The sequence below is a fragment of the Penicillium waksmanii genome (genome assembly GCF_028829765.1).
Source record: "Penicillium waksmanii strain IBT 27052 chromosome Unknown utg000007l:1.0-4314555.0:1.0-4317578.0, whole genome shotgun sequence".
Classification (NCBI taxonomy): domain Eukaryota; kingdom Fungi; phylum Ascomycota; class Eurotiomycetes; order Eurotiales; family Aspergillaceae; genus Penicillium; species Penicillium waksmanii.
The window spans coordinates 1,737,319-1,754,576 of NW_026643253.1; the positions used below are offsets into that span (position 1 = coordinate 1,737,319).

The 17,258-nt window shown below is 46.7% G+C and overlaps 5 protein-coding genes across 5 annotated transcripts; 3 read left to right on the forward strand and 2 right to left on the reverse strand.

Annotated features, from left to right (window-relative positions):
• Positions 1–1,422: 1,422 nt before the first annotated feature.
• On the forward strand, positions 1,423–1,809 carry N7481_007468 (uncharacterized protein; the record flags this gene model as incomplete). Its single annotated transcript, XM_057266687.1, has 1 exon — positions 1,423–1,809. The coding sequence occupies one exon, from the start codon at positions 1,423–1,425 to the stop codon at positions 1,807–1,809; it is 387 nt and encodes a 128-aa protein (XP_057120888.1).
• Positions 1,810–2,177: 368 nt separating this feature from the next.
• Positions 2,178–4,109, reverse strand: N7481_007469 (uncharacterized protein; the record flags this gene model as incomplete). Its single annotated transcript, XM_057266688.1, has 3 exons — positions 2,178–3,357; positions 3,458–3,574; positions 3,697–4,109. 3 exons carry the CDS (start codon positions 4,107–4,109, stop codon positions 2,178–2,180), a joined length of 1,710 nt encoding a protein of 569 aa, XP_057120889.1.
• Positions 4,110–6,106: 1,997 nt separating this feature from the next.
• N7481_007470 (protein kinase family protein) lies at positions 6,107–8,980 on the forward strand (the record flags this gene model as incomplete). Its single annotated transcript, XM_057266689.1, has 3 exons — positions 6,107–8,029; positions 8,096–8,482; positions 8,543–8,980. The coding sequence occupies 3 exons, from the start codon at positions 6,107–6,109 to the stop codon at positions 8,978–8,980; spliced, it is 2,748 nt and encodes a 915-aa protein (XP_057120890.1).
• Positions 8,981–9,132: 152 nt separating this feature from the next.
• On the reverse strand, positions 9,133–10,359 carry N7481_007471 (uncharacterized protein; the record flags this gene model as incomplete). Its single annotated transcript, XM_057266690.1, has 3 exons — positions 9,133–9,393; positions 9,464–10,155; positions 10,221–10,359. 3 exons carry the CDS (start codon positions 10,357–10,359, stop codon positions 9,133–9,135), a joined length of 1,092 nt encoding a protein of 363 aa, XP_057120891.1.
• A 1,281-nt stretch (positions 10,360–11,640) lies between these two features.
• On the forward strand, positions 11,641–14,368 carry N7481_007472 (proline-specific permease; the record flags this gene model as incomplete). Its single annotated transcript, XM_057266691.1, has 10 exons — positions 11,641–12,009; positions 12,141–12,379; positions 12,436–12,592; positions 12,655–12,745; positions 12,839–12,874; positions 12,937–12,997; positions 13,054–13,681; positions 13,775–13,893; positions 13,920–14,187; positions 14,267–14,368. The coding sequence occupies 10 exons, from the start codon at positions 11,641–11,643 to the stop codon at positions 14,366–14,368; spliced, it is 2,070 nt and encodes a 689-aa protein (XP_057120892.1).
• Between the last annotated feature and the right edge of the window lie 2,890 nt (positions 14,369–17,258).

Below are 17,258 nucleotides of genomic sequence, written 5' to 3' on the forward strand. Positions count from 1 at the left end.
AGATGACCGCATATTGCAGTGGCATTAGCTTGGTACTGTAGCATGGTATGACTTTATTTCCTAGTATCATCAGATACTAGTATGAAGCACTACACATGTCTCTGGTTCCTTGTTGGATTAGATCACTAGTTTTCATGCATGCACTGATATATTTTTGGTTCTAATAGTCGTAGACGAAAAACCATTCAAGGGGGGGCGGGACGGACCGATGAGACCCTACCCCGCAATGTGCCCCTGGCATATTTAATAATCCTGACTGCCAGTGGGATCACAATTTTCCTATGAATTAGGAATAAGTAAAAGCCCCGCACATTAGAGTGTACCTTCAATTTAAGATACAAACTGATATGTCAATGCCTCAGGTGATAGAATTCTTCTAGGAGCCCTGGAGTGTGAAGATAAATAGCTTAGGTTCCATTAGCCTGCGATCAGCTTCTGCTTATTATTTTTAGCCAGTTCATCTCGTAAGACGCCACATTGTCAACTAGTAAAAGCAGCTGCAAGCTAGCATCGCTGGAGTCTTATTCTGTGCATATACAAGTTTTCTTCACCGCTCATTGCCTGAGGAAAAGTAAATATGTCGTGTTCTGGAATTACCCAGGGAATGCAAGCCTCGGCTGATCGGAATGTAGGCCTTATGGCCTGGAAACCCCTTGAAACATGCCGCTTCCTATTCCGGGATCGTAGCATTCCTTAGACGCCACTTTTCGGTATGCTTATGAGAGGTGCGGAGGTCGTAATTCGGTGGCGGGCTCGCTCGTTCCGTGAACTGACTTGCCACGCTCCTTGCCCTTTTACCAAATTTTGGAGATTCCATTTCCGAACCCATACATTTTTGACAGCGATCGGCAAGTGTCCGTGCTCCGGCTCCTCACCTGCCATGCACGGAGATATTTTGGCTTCCGGGACTTTTTTAGGCTTAATAGTATAATCAGACAGGTCTCACACTTCACGATCGTAGTAAATTCTCGAGCGCAGTTGGTCAGTGTCATCTCAGTATATCACAGTACATTTCGTAAGAGTTCCAAGACAATTAATGATGGTTCGATATCTCACTTGTTCTGTTTGTATGCTTCATCATGACGGTTTCTACGGAGTATTTAGACGGGTTTCCGAATGCGGTAGTTTGGGTCCATCCCATGAAGCATTTAACCCCTGAAGCTAACACGAAGACGGCAGCACTGCTTGCAACAACCAAACAACCTATTCCGGAGATTTATCTCAATCTGCGAACAAATTATATCGAAATCTATATAACCGTCCTTCAATCCCGCCTCTGTTTTCCAGCTGGTTATAGCAAAGATCCTCTTATCAGATCATACCCTATCTTCTCTCTTGAATTTTAAATTCAACCCTCTCCAAGACTTTCCAATTAGTCTCTCAATCGGTCATCACCATCAACAAACCAAACGAATCTTCAAAATGCAGTTCACCAGCGCCGCCGCACTCGCCTGTGCCCTCTTCTCCTCTATTTCCCTCGCCGCCCCGGCCGAAGCCTCGTGGAGAACCACTGCCACGATTCAACTCGCCAACGACCAGTCCGGCGCAAATGTCAATGTCGCTGTCCCAGTTGATGGTAAGAAGCGCCCCGTTCAAGAGCTTTGGGGTCACACCGCTGTGGCTAAGCATGGCCTCGTCTTTGCATCGAGCGCCCAGCTCGTTACTTTCCAGCAGACCACTGTCTGCACTATTACCGAAGAGCCTCGCATTGATGTCACCCTGGACGCCGAGAAAACTTGGGCATCTATCGGCGGAGGTGTTGTCGATCTCTGTGCTGCTTATGTTGTTTGCGAGTGTGAGGGTATGTGAACAACTGGAACCAATCGCCTCTCATTGTCGAAGGAAATAGTGGTAATTTATAATCGGAGGGTTTGAATCTGTATATCGGTCACCAAAGTAGAAAATGTATTTAATATAGCGTAATTTGATTTCAAGTCTTTCACTTTTAAAGCCCTTGAATGAAGATATTCAATCAGTTGCCAGCAGTTCGAAGTTTGAAAATGAAATGCCAGCGTCTTTATGGATCATTCGGGGAGGAAATGATACGCCTAATCTTTGAAGAAATTTCATGGCAACTTAAAAGACACATGTACATAGCGTACTATTTACATATCTGAATTGGAGACTCAGAGCTAAGTGAAGAGATCTTGTCGAACCAACAGGTCGGTATCTTGTCTCTAAGCGTCGGAATCCTTGGTGCCTTTCCTTTTGATTCCGATCATCTCATGCATTTCTTGCCAAAATGTGGGAGGGTTATCAGGCAACGAAGCCTCGTAAGCATCGATAAGTGGTATTTCCCAGACCAGGTCAAGCTCGCTGGGGCTAACCGCCTTGGTCTTATGAATCAACTTCCATCCTAGATAAAGTACGGGAGCGACAAGCTGCATTGTGTAGTTTTGGAAGAATTTCTCAACGCTCCAAGGGTCAAATGCCGTATATCCGTAGAAAATGAGGACAAAACCCATTGCTGCCACGCCGATGCAGGCACAATATGGCTGAAAGTATCCAAAATATGGAAAGGTCCGCCGGTCAAAACCTTGAGCTTTGCATGCGCGATAGAACTGAATAAACGTTATGCAGATAATAAGATAATCGATCAATGCACCTGCTGTTACTAAACTGACTAGCCAGTTCAGAACCTCAGATGAATTATTAGAGAGCTGGAGAAAGGAAAGAAAAGGGAATGCGAGAACCACGATAAAGGCGTAGATTGGCACACCCTTTCCTGTCGTTTTTGAGAGGATTTTCGGGGCGCGTCCTTCAAGCGCAAGTCCATACAAGGATCTAGTCGCGCAATATGTCAGAGTATTTCCGGCCGAGAAAACGGAAGTTATCAACAACGCATTGACAATATCCGGAAGCACTGCGATTTCCAGATTTTTCATTGCAATCACGTAAGGAGAACTTCCACCACCCGTTTTGGAGCTTTCGCCTGCTAGGATAGCTTGGATAGTAGGGTCTTTGAAAGACACGACGATGCCTACACACAGACTTCCGAGAATGAAGAAGAGCCCGAAGCGATAGTATATCGTTTTGTAGGCCGTCTTGATGAAGGTTCGTGGATAAGCCGCTTCACCTGCCGTCATTGAGATATACTCAGGACCGACAATGCAAAATGCAGCAGACCATACAGCTGCTAGAAATCCCTGGAAGCGACCAAGATTTCCTGCTGTGCGATACTCGGCGAAGGCACTGGGATCTTGCCAATTTCTGAATCCGTACACATCGTGTTGCGGGTTACCACCCACCATGGTGATGAAGGTGAAGCAAAAAAGCATGAATATTAGAATGACCTTGCCGGATGATAGCCAAAATTCGGCTTCTCCATAGGCGGTCACAGCAAGGATATTCAAAAGACTATACAGTTCTTAGTTCAGTCATGGAAGATTAAGGAGGTATATTTTTGTCCAGGAGGAGGCTTAAAGCAATCTCGGAATCATCACCAGGGAATTCATACGCATAGAGCACTATACAGACAGCACAGACAGCCGCCACCGGGATGTCATCTCTCCAATAACTCAAGATGAGATTGATCGCCGTAATCTCAAACGGTATCATAAGTGCCTCATATATACTGCAAGCGGTGAGTTAGTTTAGGAGCCGGTATTTCTCAGAACCTAGTATGTATGATAGAGAGACAGATGAAATGCGATACAAGTGTATGCGGGACGGGGTTGGATGAATGGATCAACGAACAAGAAATTCCACCCAACCATGAACCCAACCGCATCGTCTACCCATTTACCAGCGAGGCGAATGAAGCCACCGCTTATGGGATGCAGTACAGTCATTTCTGCCAGACAGTTGTTGACCGCTGCTAAGATCATGCAGTAAAGGGTATAGGCAATGAGTAGACTTGCTGGTCCGCCAGCACCTAGGCCATTCCCAATGCTGACGAAGAGGGCAGTTCCGATGGAGCCCCCGATGGCAATGAGCTGTATATGGCGGTTCTTCAAATTACGATGGAGACCCAAATTGAGTGTCTCTCCATGTTGAACATTCTCGTCAACAGGGACCTTTGAATCTTCTGTTTCGTTGCCCATTATGAGTTTAGTACGAATCCATGGAATCAGGCTTGGCGGGGTGGCAGGGTCGGAAGCGATTTGCATTGGGCGCAGCGGGCTTATTATGTTATTTCGATTCTTGAGTGCTTTGAAATTTAATGGGGAAAACGTCGCGGGGAGGAGATCAACGTTATATCTCTAGCAGCCGAATAAAACTTCGCTCAGGCCCCTTACGAATAGCCCGACCCCATTAGGATTCACCGGTCTTTCCGAGATCAAGATATCAGGTACGCGACTTTCTACGATGCAGGGCTCCAAACCCCTTGATCGGCTCAGGTCCCGAGAAAGATAGGCTTCTCCGAGCAGGGGTAGCTCTGATCACATCCCGCATCTATGTCGCGACGGCTTCACCTACCACTCGCCAACTTTGGAATCTATTTGATCTAATTCCGATGTCTCTCCCCAAACCTAAACCGCTATATATTCCTGCCCATTAAGACAATTTGTAATGACTTGATTGGTGCAAGCGGTGGACGCGATCTGGGCCAAACTGGGTTCCAGGATTTCCCCCGCCCGTGCCATCACAGGGGAAATCGCAATGAGATCCAAACTTTAGCCTGCTCATTGGTTACCAGCACGGTGACAAGAAATTGACCCCGCATAACGTGGCTTTGATGTTTTGCCGCAATATTCCAGGGTTGAATAGATGTGATCATCGTAGAGAAGACCAATAGCTAATCATCAAACCTTGCACAGGCCTCCGTCGCGTAGCCTCGGCAAGCATCATGACCTCATTGAGAGCATTCTGGTTCAAGATAATGAGATTTTACTGTACCAGTATATGAAAATATCAGAATTTCGGGAGTGAATCCGATCCTTGTATGGAGTTCTGCGAGTCATACGCTTCCCCATAAATTTTGATTGTGCGAGAGAAAATGGCTATTACGGGGGTTTCATAAACCTGGGCATGTATGAATGAATCCCCATGAACAAAAGGTTCTTTGAACCCAGACCCATTTTCTTGATTGAGATAGGAATTTTTGGAGATATTTCAGAATATCGCTACGATCAATTATCGGAGGGCAATATTAGCCTCCTGGTCTTTGTAGCCTGAATTCTGAGGCTTGAGGCCCAGTCGCGAATTCCCTTCCAATGTTAGTACATACCATTAAGGTTCTTTCGAGCATATTATCCTATGTATATTCGAGTACTGTCGAGAACTTAAGCTTCCATACCGCCCAAAAGTATTAAAATAATTCGTCATCGCAGACTCGGACTGACTTCTACCATTTGATGGACTTCTGTGCCGCGCCGATATAATCCCTCATGCTACAAATCATACCGGTACAGAGCCAAAAAGAAAATTATATACCAACTTGAACCTCATTGTGAAGAGCCCAGTTACTATGATATGAAGGTCAGACAACATTTATTAACATTCGACGAAAAACTAAGCATGAGGAGGAAGAAAAAGAGGAAACAGGTACGCGGTAAACTACTATACAGATGGATGCCTGCGGATGCTTATATGATAAAGCATTCAAAGGCAACAAACATGCAATTCGTTACATCCACTAGCTTGAGCCAACCAAAGCTGCAGCCATTTTTTTCGCTTCAGCTGAACGGCTAGTTGATGGTTGTACCTTTTGCGATAAGATTACGACTTTCGACAATTGCCGTCGCAAAGGAGAGCATGAAACCTAATCTTATTTATGGCATCCAAAATAGACTGGCCTGTGCTTCCACGGCTTGCAAACCAGTATGTCGGCTTAAATGCATTTTTTAATGTTTCATTTGCATATTTTTATGACCTGCCATTTTATTTATTGGAATCGGAAAGTTATCGATGATCAAAAAACGCAAAAAGCAAAACGTAACCGAGGTCATCTGTGACAACTGGCGCTCGGCCCCCAACGTGGCCCGGGTGAAAAAGAGGCGAAGTCGCGGGGGGGGCTGTACCGCTGAAGCAAACTAAAAGTTATCGAAAATTGAGTCATGCTACCCAGTGACAGGAGGCAGAGCTCCGTTCTTATTATCGGTTGCTGGGAACCCTCGATGTTATTTCCCGCCATCTGATCTTTGACGCGACTCTGGCGATAACGATGGCGAAACCCTACCGAAGATCATTTGATGAGATATGCGACGAATTATATTTGAAGTTTCTCGGGAGGTTTGAGCGATCCAAGGAAGAAGAAAACAGATTTGCCCCAACTGGAACGGCAGAGGAGGTTCTGCAGCCCGATGTTCTGTATCGCTTCTTCGGAAGTCTAGACTGGTCGGACACCTCAGGGGACTGTATGACCGGAGGAGATCTTATCAAAAGGTTGAAAGAAAGGGATCTCTACAACTTTCTTGCCATTTTGATTTTCACCACTTGCAATATTGAGGCCGCTCGAACATTTACAGCCGAGCTTTTAGTCAAAGAGATATTTGAGGGCAACTTATACTCTCTTCCCGCTGACCGCGCCATTCTCAGGTCTTTATTTGGAGAGGATGTCACACCTGATAAATTTGTCGCACAGCAAGCCTGCTTTTGCCCTATTATCATCCATCAAGGGAGAGAACAAATTGTCGAAACTCCAAAAAGGCGTCGTCTCCCCTACCTAGAGGAGGAACTACTATCACAGGGGTCTTTTGGAAAGGTTTACAAGGTCAAGATTGCCAAAGGGCACTTTCAGAGCCATCGCACTGAGGCAGAGACATCAAATACGGCACCTTTGGAGATTGCGCGAAAGGACTATGTTATCAGCAGCCAATTTCCTTCAAACGACAAAGAACACGAGGTGCTGAAGAAAATTCTTGCGTCTGATCGATCATGCGACAATATCGTCGAAAATTTCGGCAGCCTTGCAATCGGACCGACAATGTACAGCATTTTTATGCCGCTCGCTATCTGTGACCTGAGTGCGTACATGATGGAGTACCACAAAGCCAAACCCAGCACAACAGGCGAGAAGGCTGCGATAATTCTCTCCGCTCACGGGCTAGCTCGAGGACTCCATTTCCTGCACCATGAGATGAAGACACCTCTAGGGGAGGACCTGGTCTGTTATCATATGGACTTGAAGCCAAGCAACATCCTGATATTCCAAAACAGTGGAGGAGAACAGGTTTGGAAGATTAGTGATTTTGGTATGGCTCGCGTCAAATTAAGAGATACTGGCGGATCAAGGGACAAGGAGAGGGATTTCAATAGTTGGTTTGTTCAACGGCAGAAGCCTTCGGAGCCTACTCCTAGTCCCACTTTCAATCCACATGGAGAAGGCACTTATCTAGCACCTGAATCACTTGCCGCAATCCGAAGCATGAAAGCAAGCAGTGATGTTTGGTCCCTTGGGTGTGTTATCAGCGTGCTATTTGTCTATCTGGAGGAAGGTGCAGATGGTGTGGTCCAATATCGAGAGGAAAGATCGGACCATCCTAAAGCAGATGGAATAGATCGTTTCTTTCTTCGCGACAAGGGGTTTGGGCCTTTCAGCCCTCATCCTGTTGTCGAGCATTGGCACAGAAAGTTGGTTCTCGCAGCCAAGCAGCGTGATCCCACAGAAGGTGCGGGCCTAGAATATATGCTGAAATTTCTTAGAAATTCCGTCTTCCAAGATCAAATAAAGCGATGCAGCGCCAGGGAGGTTGGGAACAAGCTTCGCCAGATATTCCAGAGCTACTCTAGCTTGCCCACGGAGACTTCATCAACACCACCTAATAATAGGCTCACTCTGATGGAAAGGGTAGTCGGTCGTCTAAGAGGCAGAAGAGAACCCATCGACAGTGACAAAAGAACCGGCAAATGGTCGCTCAAAACAAATGAGCCTTTCAAAAATTGCGAAATATCCAGTGACGGGTCACTTGTTGTGTTCTGGAGTGACAGGAAACTAACACTTTTCACATCGCTTTCGCTGTCAAGTAGTACATCTGATGCAAAGCCACAGGCGGAATGGTCACTGGAGCAGCCCAACTGTATTCTGAATAGCATCCGACTTACAAGTCACCATTTGCTAGCCACCACATCTGGGGGTACCTTCCGAGTAAGTAGCGCTCTACTTTATTCTGTGTATTCCGAGTATTGTCTCTCTGACCTGAGACGACTGAAGTGTGACATATTTGCTTTGAAAAAAGCAAAGTCGGTAGATGCCAGCTTCGATCACCGTCGGGGCTTTACATTGCAGCAGCCGGAGATATCCGATATTGCCATTTCGTCTGATAGCAAAAACATGGCTTGTATCTTGCATGGAAAGGAAGGGGCCCAAAAGCCGGCACTGCTATACGTTGCACCCGTTGCGTCCGCAGATGAATGCACATGGGTAGAGGATCTCGATTGGCCGGCGACTGAAATTTCCGACCTATCCTTTCCAACAGGAAATGATATTTACTTTGTTGTCCGTCCAAAAGTCAGCATTCGCATTCATGAAGAAAAGGCGATTCTCGTTCATGTATGCCACGCATCTAAGCGGCTAGAAACCGTCAGAATTGAATCAGCGGTGAGCTTTATGTTGATATGTACAAAACTGCTTACAGTACCTAACAATTTAACGATAAAGGGCCTTGATCATAGCGGAGCCAACGTCGGGATTTTCACCACCTTTGCCCCTATTTATCAACTGTTCGATACATGTGCCATCATAACTAAACAGAATCGGCTATACATACAAAGCCTCGATGAAGCAGATAGCTCGCTCGCCATTCAGGCTCAAATCAAGAATTACCGCATACTAAAATTGATGACTGGATGGAATCAAGGCCGGATGTTCGCGATTGGAAGACATGTGTCAGGTCATACCTTGATTCTGTTGGAGGTAAATCTTCACCAGCCACAGGTTGGTGATGTTTTTATACAAGAGCTGGCTCGACTTCCGGGCCTAGCCTACGGTGACCAGTTTGTCGCGACATTGGGCCGCATTCAAGGGGGTAAATACCTTCTACTGGCGGCGTTAATGAGTGCTAACCAGCGTGCTATTTACAAGGTACTGATTGACTAATCATGCTATGATCTTCCATGTGATGTTACCTTCCAAAGACAGACAAAATAAAAAGGACTATCTACAAGAAGAAATGGGAAAGTCGGAGCTCTGTCCGCGCAAGACGATTTATTCATATCTGCGACTTCACAAAGCAGAGTTTCCAAAAGCCTTTAGCATTCCATCCTTTGAAGTTCCACATCTCCCTGCGTAAGATTCGTCCACTGTCTTCTCAATGTCTGTAATTTCAAATCTGGCACTTTTGGCACAAGCTTACGAAACACAACCCCGTCACGGTGCAATAACCAATAGTAAAAAAGGAATGTAATCGCAGTCAGTACAGTGGAAGCAACAATAAAAATCCATATTGTTGGAGAACCAACAATGCGATTATTCTCCTGGTCTAAATCAAAAAAGTTCATACCAAAGAAAGTCTTGATTGAAAGATTAGTAGACATGGTCAGCGCATATTACACGTTAATGATCAAGACTTGACGCACTTACTGCCATGAATGATGCCGGTAGATAAAGCAACGTCAAAGTGGTAATAAATACGGCTGACTTGTTCAGCTGAAACATATTTGTGTTCTGCTTATTCGCAACGATCTGATCGCGAAGTAACAGTGTATCGGAAAGCAATCGAACCATTGTTTGCACCCGATTCTTGAGATGTGTTGCTGTTCGAGATGAGACAAGACATTTGCGACAAATATTTCGCAAGTCTTGACCTTCAGAATGGGGACGTGACAGTTCATTAAAGAGCAGACAAAGTCCATCGATGGCTTCTGTTGTTGATTCAACGATCGTTGAGATCTGAAGGAAGCGAATCTCTAAGTTACTCAATGCGCTGAGATTGTCGTAATTCAGTCGTAATGGCTCGTCGATAAATGTCGCGAATGCTGTATTGGCGATGGGTAAGAACCGTCGCTCCAATGATCTAATATAGTCCCTCCATGAAGGAGAGTAGACCGAGAAGAGAGTTCGATGTAGCCAAAACGGTTCGCGTTTGATCAACAAGGACTTATCTCGCAGTGCCCTCTCCACCTCACAGTGTGCTTTTGATCGAGGCGTTGGGTTGAATATAATGAATAAACTCCGTGAATTTGAAAAGTCCATCTGATGGTAAATGCCGCTTTGTCTGATCGCCCACTCCCCATTGGCTTTATGCTCCGGGTATCTGAGGGTGTATGAAATTTCTATTTGGGGACGAAGTAATCGGTTAGCATTTTCGCCTCGTAAATTTGGGATACGAGCATGCTACCTATGACCGATTCTTTGCGAACTAATGTGTATGGAACACAAAACACATCTTCGAAATCATCATCACGTTGATAAAAGCACGATGGGAGCTCCCAAAACGAGGAATCAATTCCATGTGTGTCGACAATCGTTTCTAGCATGGGCCTTGTGACCTGTAAGGGACGCCACGAATTCCTCTGGCATATTGATCTGGATATGTCAGCCACAAGTGTGGTTGAATTAAGATACTTTGATAGTAACGGACATGACGCGGCAGGTGCCGGGCCTTTGGGAGCTCTGTCTTGAGAGTTCTTCGCCGGTCGAATACTTCCATTGCTTACAGCACTGCTCTGGAGAAGAAGCCGCCTCATCCAGGGCAAGTTCCAAAATCTCAACAGGCTCGATCAATTGATCTTTCGGGAAAAAACAAGAATCTAAAGAAGACATCTTTAGGTGATGGAGAGAAAAATCATGAATTCTGCATTGCCAAACTGTTATATTCCGAAAGTTCAACCATCGCAAGGCACATCGTGAGTGCGGCCAAAAAATTGTGATTGCCCCTGCGCCCGTGCCGTCCAACTCAGCCCCCTGTCGCCTCGTGTTCTGCACACCTTCCATACCCAATGGGCCAAAGCGCCTTCTATCGATTGGCTACTGGTCTCGGGCGGCTCTAAACATCGATTGTCAGCATCCTACTGTTGCAAGGCATCCCGCCCCTCTCCCCCACCTGCGTCGTTCTTACTCGATCTCAAACTTCAAGGCGAATTTTTGTTAGTTAATATTGTGACAGGGTGGCTGGGAAAGCATATATCCACTCACACTATGTACAATCCTCGGTGCAGTGAAGTACCACTGGTCTTCTCTCATCTGTGCCAAGCGTTAGCCTTGCATTCAGCGCCTAAGAAAGTCGGGTGTCTCTTACTCGAATATTGAACTCTGTTTGCCCCGGGAAGAGGTTTTCGAGCAGTTCTTGAAGATTGTCTTTGGCTAGATAGTGCTTTGTCGTGTTTTGGGGGGGTTTGTCCTTCTGTGTCGGCCATTGCGCAACGATAAAGTTCAGCATGTATGCGAGTTAACAGGAACTCTCCAGCCGCAGTGTCTACCTTTCCAGATAAAGGGACCAGCCAATTTCCCCGCCCCGTATCGCGGCTGAGTCCGGTGCAAAACCCCGGTTGGTTGCCACGTCACACGAGATTGTGACCTACAGGGGGGGCTTTGCATGCACCCGCATGTGCTAGTCGGCATTGCAATTAGTACGAGGTGAAAGGTACCCTGCACCCGAGCCGCTAACGAGCCACACACCAAACACCCGGGTTTCTTATCTTGCGATTAAATATTCAGATCGCAAAGTCGATTCCCCTTTGCTCAGGACCGTTTTTTTGAAGCAGTGAAAAGTGCTTTTTGGGGACGGACGTTGCTTCTTTTTTGCAGTCAACCGAATAATGCCACACTTACAGGAGGGTTCAATACGAGACCCGGACTTGAGTTGGGTCCCCGGTTGGGTCCCGGGCTGGTACCCCTTAAGCAGGCTTCCGAATGGGGCCTCGGTGTCCGACACAGATATACGGCGCTGCAACGATGAGGATGGATCTGATTACACCCAACCTACCCCAGACATCCCCCAGTTAATGGTACCACGGCTGGCCCGTCCCGCCGGAGATAAACCCGAAGTTCGAAGTGTCTCGAGTCAAACAATATCTTCATTCTCGGAAAGAACAAATGGTCTCATAAAAACGCCCTCGAAGGTTATCTTCATCAAACCAAGTCCCGATAGAACAGTTAAGCGAAGCCTGAAAGGCATTCATATATTTGTATGTTTTGGCCGTTTACTACATGTGGGGTATTCTATTTACTTGTGGAGTGTCGGGCAACTTTTCGAGACCGGCGTGAATGGAGGTCCTTTTATCCTATGTCTCTGGTTAAGCTAATACGACTCAAATAGATGATCACAATAAATGCTACACTTGGAACCGGTCTATATTGGCGAGGAGGTCAGGTTCTCGAACTTGGCGGCCCTTTGGCCGTCGTTCTATCCTTCCTCTTAGTGGGATTTCTATCTTGGTCTGTTATGCAATGCGTGTCAGAGATGTTATGCATCTGGCCCATACCCGGCGCACTGTCGGTGTATGTCAGCGAGTTTGTAGATGTTGAACTAGGCATTGCTACCGGAGTGGCTTATTGGTATTGGAACACACACTTTATCTAACAAGAGGGGGTTACTGATGACGATTCTGCAGGTTTACTTATTCTATGTCCTTCTCCACCCTCATTGCAACATCCGCTGCCGAGTTCAACTTCTGGCCTTCTGTTCAAGGAAACACCGGTATACATGCCGGCATCCTTTACCTGCTCATCCCTCTTGCCTTAGTTTGTGCAAACTCTCTCAAGATCGAGGTACGTTAATCTTTTCCTTCGGATAGTCTCGTCTACCCGAGCCCATGTTGATTGAGATCAAGATTTATGGCATGTTAGAAGTTGTCACCGGCACTATCAAACTATTGTTACTTGCCGGTATCATATGTGTCCTGATCGCAATTAATAGAGGTGGTGAGTCTTGGGCCTTTTCGTTGCGGCATTGAATCTTCCGATCTTTTATTTTTTTTTTAAAAAGAAACAATTTTTAACATTCATTCCAAAAAGTGGGCCTCCATAATGACGCTCCACTTGGAGTCAAATGTAAGTTACATACTATTGCCGTATTATAACACATGGATATCGCTCAATGACAGAAAAATAAGATTGGAAATCGCCGACCGAGTTCGATTCTGACGCTGCCGAAAATTGGTTCGCTGCACTTTTGTAAGCAGATTACACCGTTCGCAATCCTTCAATCCTAACTAACTATACTATTCTAGAATGGGAATGTCCATTGCAACTTTCTCATTCGTTGGGATTGAAATAGTCGCCGCATCTGCACTGGAAGCAAAGTGGCCACGCGAGGATCAGGAGTCAAGGACATCATCAAATATTACCCCCCGTCCAAACGACACATTGATCGGGAACAGAGTAAAATTCTCCGCGATATTCATCTCCGCCCTCGTCACGGTGGTCTATGTAATAGCAGCATTCTTGGTCAGTCTAGACATATACAGGGGAGACTGTGAGCTTCCACGGGTGGGTTGGCTCTCGGACGATGTCAAAAGTCACTGCCCTGCGCCTGGCAGCGGAGCAGCATTCGTCGCTATCGCCTTGAAATCCGGCATCCCTCATCTGGCAGATTTATTCAACGTGTTCTTGATTTTCACTTGTCTCACATGTACCAGCACAAATCTTTACGTCGCCTCGCGGACTCTGTTTGGCCTGACAAGTGGGCTGGAAGGAGGCAAAGGACAGCACTGGTATTTGCGCATACTTGCGTGGTTTGGAAAAACAAATCGACACAAAGTTCCTATTCGCGCTGTTATTTTCTCGGCCCTCTCTTTCTCGTGGGTCCCTTTTCTACAGCTGATCGGAGAACCGGAGACGCGCAGCTCCATTAATGAGGTATGTATTTTCCCCCGGGTCCAGAACATAACGTTCTTAATTCAAGATATCTTGAAAACTTACAAAAAAATACCAGTTCATTGAAATCTGCAGCCAAATGGCCTCTATTGGTGTTCTCATTGTTTGGAGTACCAATTGTCTGGCGTTCTTGCGTTATCATCAATGGTAGGTCGTGAGCCAAATTTCACTCGGCAGAAAAAGGACCTTGCATGGTTAGTTAACTAGTGACGACATACAGTATCTCAAATCATGAAAATCAAAAGATTTTTAAAGCACGAAGAGTCCCCCAATTCCAGCGAGACGACTATAACGAATATCCCTACCGAAGTCACGGCCAACCTCTGTTGGGCTATTTCGCCTTTTCGGGCTGTTTTTTTCTTCTCGTGGTAGCTGGCGGCGCTGCATTGTGGAAAAGCTGGAATCTCCTCCCATTTTTGGCTCCATATTTACCAGTCAGTTACTTGTATCCTAGCCCGGGCTGTCCCCGAATTGAAGTTCACCTGCATGTACTGTACTTGATTGACTAATCTTCTTTCTAAATCTAGGTTCTTGCATTTCTTGCGCTTTGGATTCTGCTGAAGATAGCCCGGAGGGGCCCCATGGGGCTTTGTAGATCTGAGTGATGGCCATATGGTGGCGACTAAATTGCAAAGACTACACGAAATTCGTGGAGCCACGCAGATTTGAATTTTCTGTTTTGATTGGCGAATAAAGGCAACTCCTCGATACCATGCCACTGCGGCGAATGCAAGAATTCTTCCCAAATTCCACTATAAACGAGTAATTATACCCCGCATTGACTGTCTCATTTGACACATGAACGTTGCTGTACCCCGTAACTGTTCAGCCTTTGGGTGTGTATCACTCGCGTCGGAAATATCCAACGACGATAAAGATGTTGTTCGGAGCTCTCGAGTAACACCATCCACCGAAGGCATTCCCTGTTCCCATCTGCTATCAACGCCCCTGGTCGTGACCATTTAGTCTCATCGCCTTGATGTCTCCGTCAATGCGGTCCGATGTCGCAAGGCGGCGATCGGGGACCGCAAAACGAGGTGTACATTCGTCCCAGCGGGAGACGGCAGTCAATATTGACTAGCGATGGTCAGCAACTGAGGAATCTGAAATGGTTGAAAGGGAAACTTACAAAGGTTCCACTCCCAAGACTGGCGAAGAAGTTCAGTCCTCCGAGTTGAATCCCGTTGACACCTCGGATCAAAACCTTGCGCCGAGGACAAGCGACATGTTCAAGGGACACGAGCGGTAACTGAAGACTCTAAAGGATCCGGATGCTGGAATGACCGTCGCTCGGATATTTTCAGATTAATCGCAACTATCCAAGAAGCTGACACGATTTATAATGGGGTCCCGCGGTTTCGAAGAGGGTTCGAGACGCGGATAGGGCTAGAGGGAAATTGCCGAGCCTGTTGTCCGGACAATCTAAGCCTTAATTCGATGTGAATCCAACCCACGGAAGCAGTTTGCCTTTCGTGTGATAAATTGAATGGATCTGGGGGAGGTTAGGCGGTCCTCGGGCCTGAAAAGCCATGAAGAAGGGAGAGGAATATTTTGTTTTGAATGGAAAAGGGCTATGTTGGATGAAAGTTGGTGGAGGAGCGGTAGACGACGAGTCATCGATTTGGGCAATTGAAAGACAGAAAGCAATTCTTGTTCGCTTTTGGAATAGAGAGCCTGGTGATCTCAATTCTGAACCGAAAAATATTTATCATGATGCATTATTCCACCCGCTGGACTTCTCGAGAAGACATTTTGTCTGGAGTCCGATGTTAAAAAACAGTATGGAATCCGTTGCAGGTTTGGGAAGCATGGTGGGCAAGTTTCATTGTTTCTATCGACATCATTAGCATTCAGGAGCAATAAGTGTGTGAAATAAAAGGTCTGAATGGTCAAATGCCGTTATTAATGGGCAATACAAACGACAACAAGAGTTGAAGACTCCCTAATTGAGGCCTATCCCAATTGGTAAGGTGGGAGCATCCGGAAGTTTGCACGCGGAAGTTGCCATGTTTTCTTCCCTGGTGCCCTCTCGCTTGTTTGCAAACCCATTCACTCAAGCATCTGCATTTCTGAGAGGGTATAAGTACCTGCCCTCCTTCCATTTCTCTCCTCTTCCAACTTTCCCTCTACACTCTTCCCTTCTCTCACTTCGACCTTCTGGACCACTGGTCCCCCCCCCTTCCCTCTCTTCTGCCGTGACTATCACGACACACTTCCCTCTCTTAATTCTTATCTTCGCTTTCATCCTTTTTTTTCCCTTTGGGCTTGAGGGTCGGCCAGCGTGGGGGGGTTGTGGTGCGTAGCGTGGTTGAGAGAACGCTGGCTTGGAGGACTTGGGCGACAGTAAGTATCTCCCCCTTCCATCCTTCACTTTCCATCATCCCGTTTATTTCATCTAGCTTTTGACTTGGAGGGACCAGCGTGGTGGAGTGTGGTGGAGCGTGGTTGGGGGACGCTGGTCTGGAGGACTTGGGCGACAGTAAGTATCCCCCCCTCTTCCCTCCTTCCCTTTTCACATTCCCATGCATCCCGCCTCGGAAAAAAGCTACATGCTGATTAACCTCAGCCAGAGGAACCAAGGTGGTGGAGCGTGGTAGAGCGTGGTGGAGCGTGGTGGAACATGGTTGGGTGGTAGGACCGGGGAGGATTGGGCGACAGTAAGTATCCCTCTCCTCGTCTATCTTTTTCTTTGCATCATCTCATTCGACCTCCCACCCATCCCACTTTTGAAAAGAACAAGCCTGCTGACCGGTTTCATTTTGAAGATCGACAACTCCGGCCGGGCTCGGAGTCGCGGCTGGATTCCCATGGACACACTTGATCATCGTCTCGATGATCGCCGTATCTTTGGCTCTTCAGTTGGAGGGCCGACGAATGAACAGGGACAAGATCAAACCCTCTTTCTTGAAGTGAGGTCGATGACCTTCCATGTCTTGAACTCACGGGCAGCAAAGAGAACATGACCCGTGGGCCTTGAAGAGCTTTCTTTCCTTCCCTCGCTCCCCCCTTCTTTTTCCGTTCCCCTTCCCCATTTCTTGCCATCCACGTTTTCAGCAACACTCCACGGACGCGAGTCTTAGGGAGGGCCACAGGAGGACGATCTCCCGGAGGACCAACTCTGCGACACATTGAGTGCAGGTCTTCTCAAGCCTCGGTCTGCATGTAAGCAACGGACAATGAGGGTTGGCCGAAACGTGTATCTGACTGTTGGCTGTGGGCAATTTTGTGTTGGCGTCGGCGAGGGCTTCAGAGGGATCGGACTTTATCTTCTACTCGATGATTAAACCGTTGCGATGATCCGAGGTTTCGCGTTCCCCATGGGTTGAACATCCCTTACGGTCCGCAAGTACTTGTGGTACGACCTAGTGGATCCATCAAATGAAAGGAGACACCCCACTGGATTGCTGGGCACGCCTGATGGTGGGCTCTCTACAAAACATCTATGAGAGTAGTCAAATCTTCTTCATGATTTTCACATTCTCGTAGTTACTATTTGGCTTGTTTACTCTGAATACAACTAGCCTCTTCCATCCTTTCTTCTTGTAATTCAACATCCCCC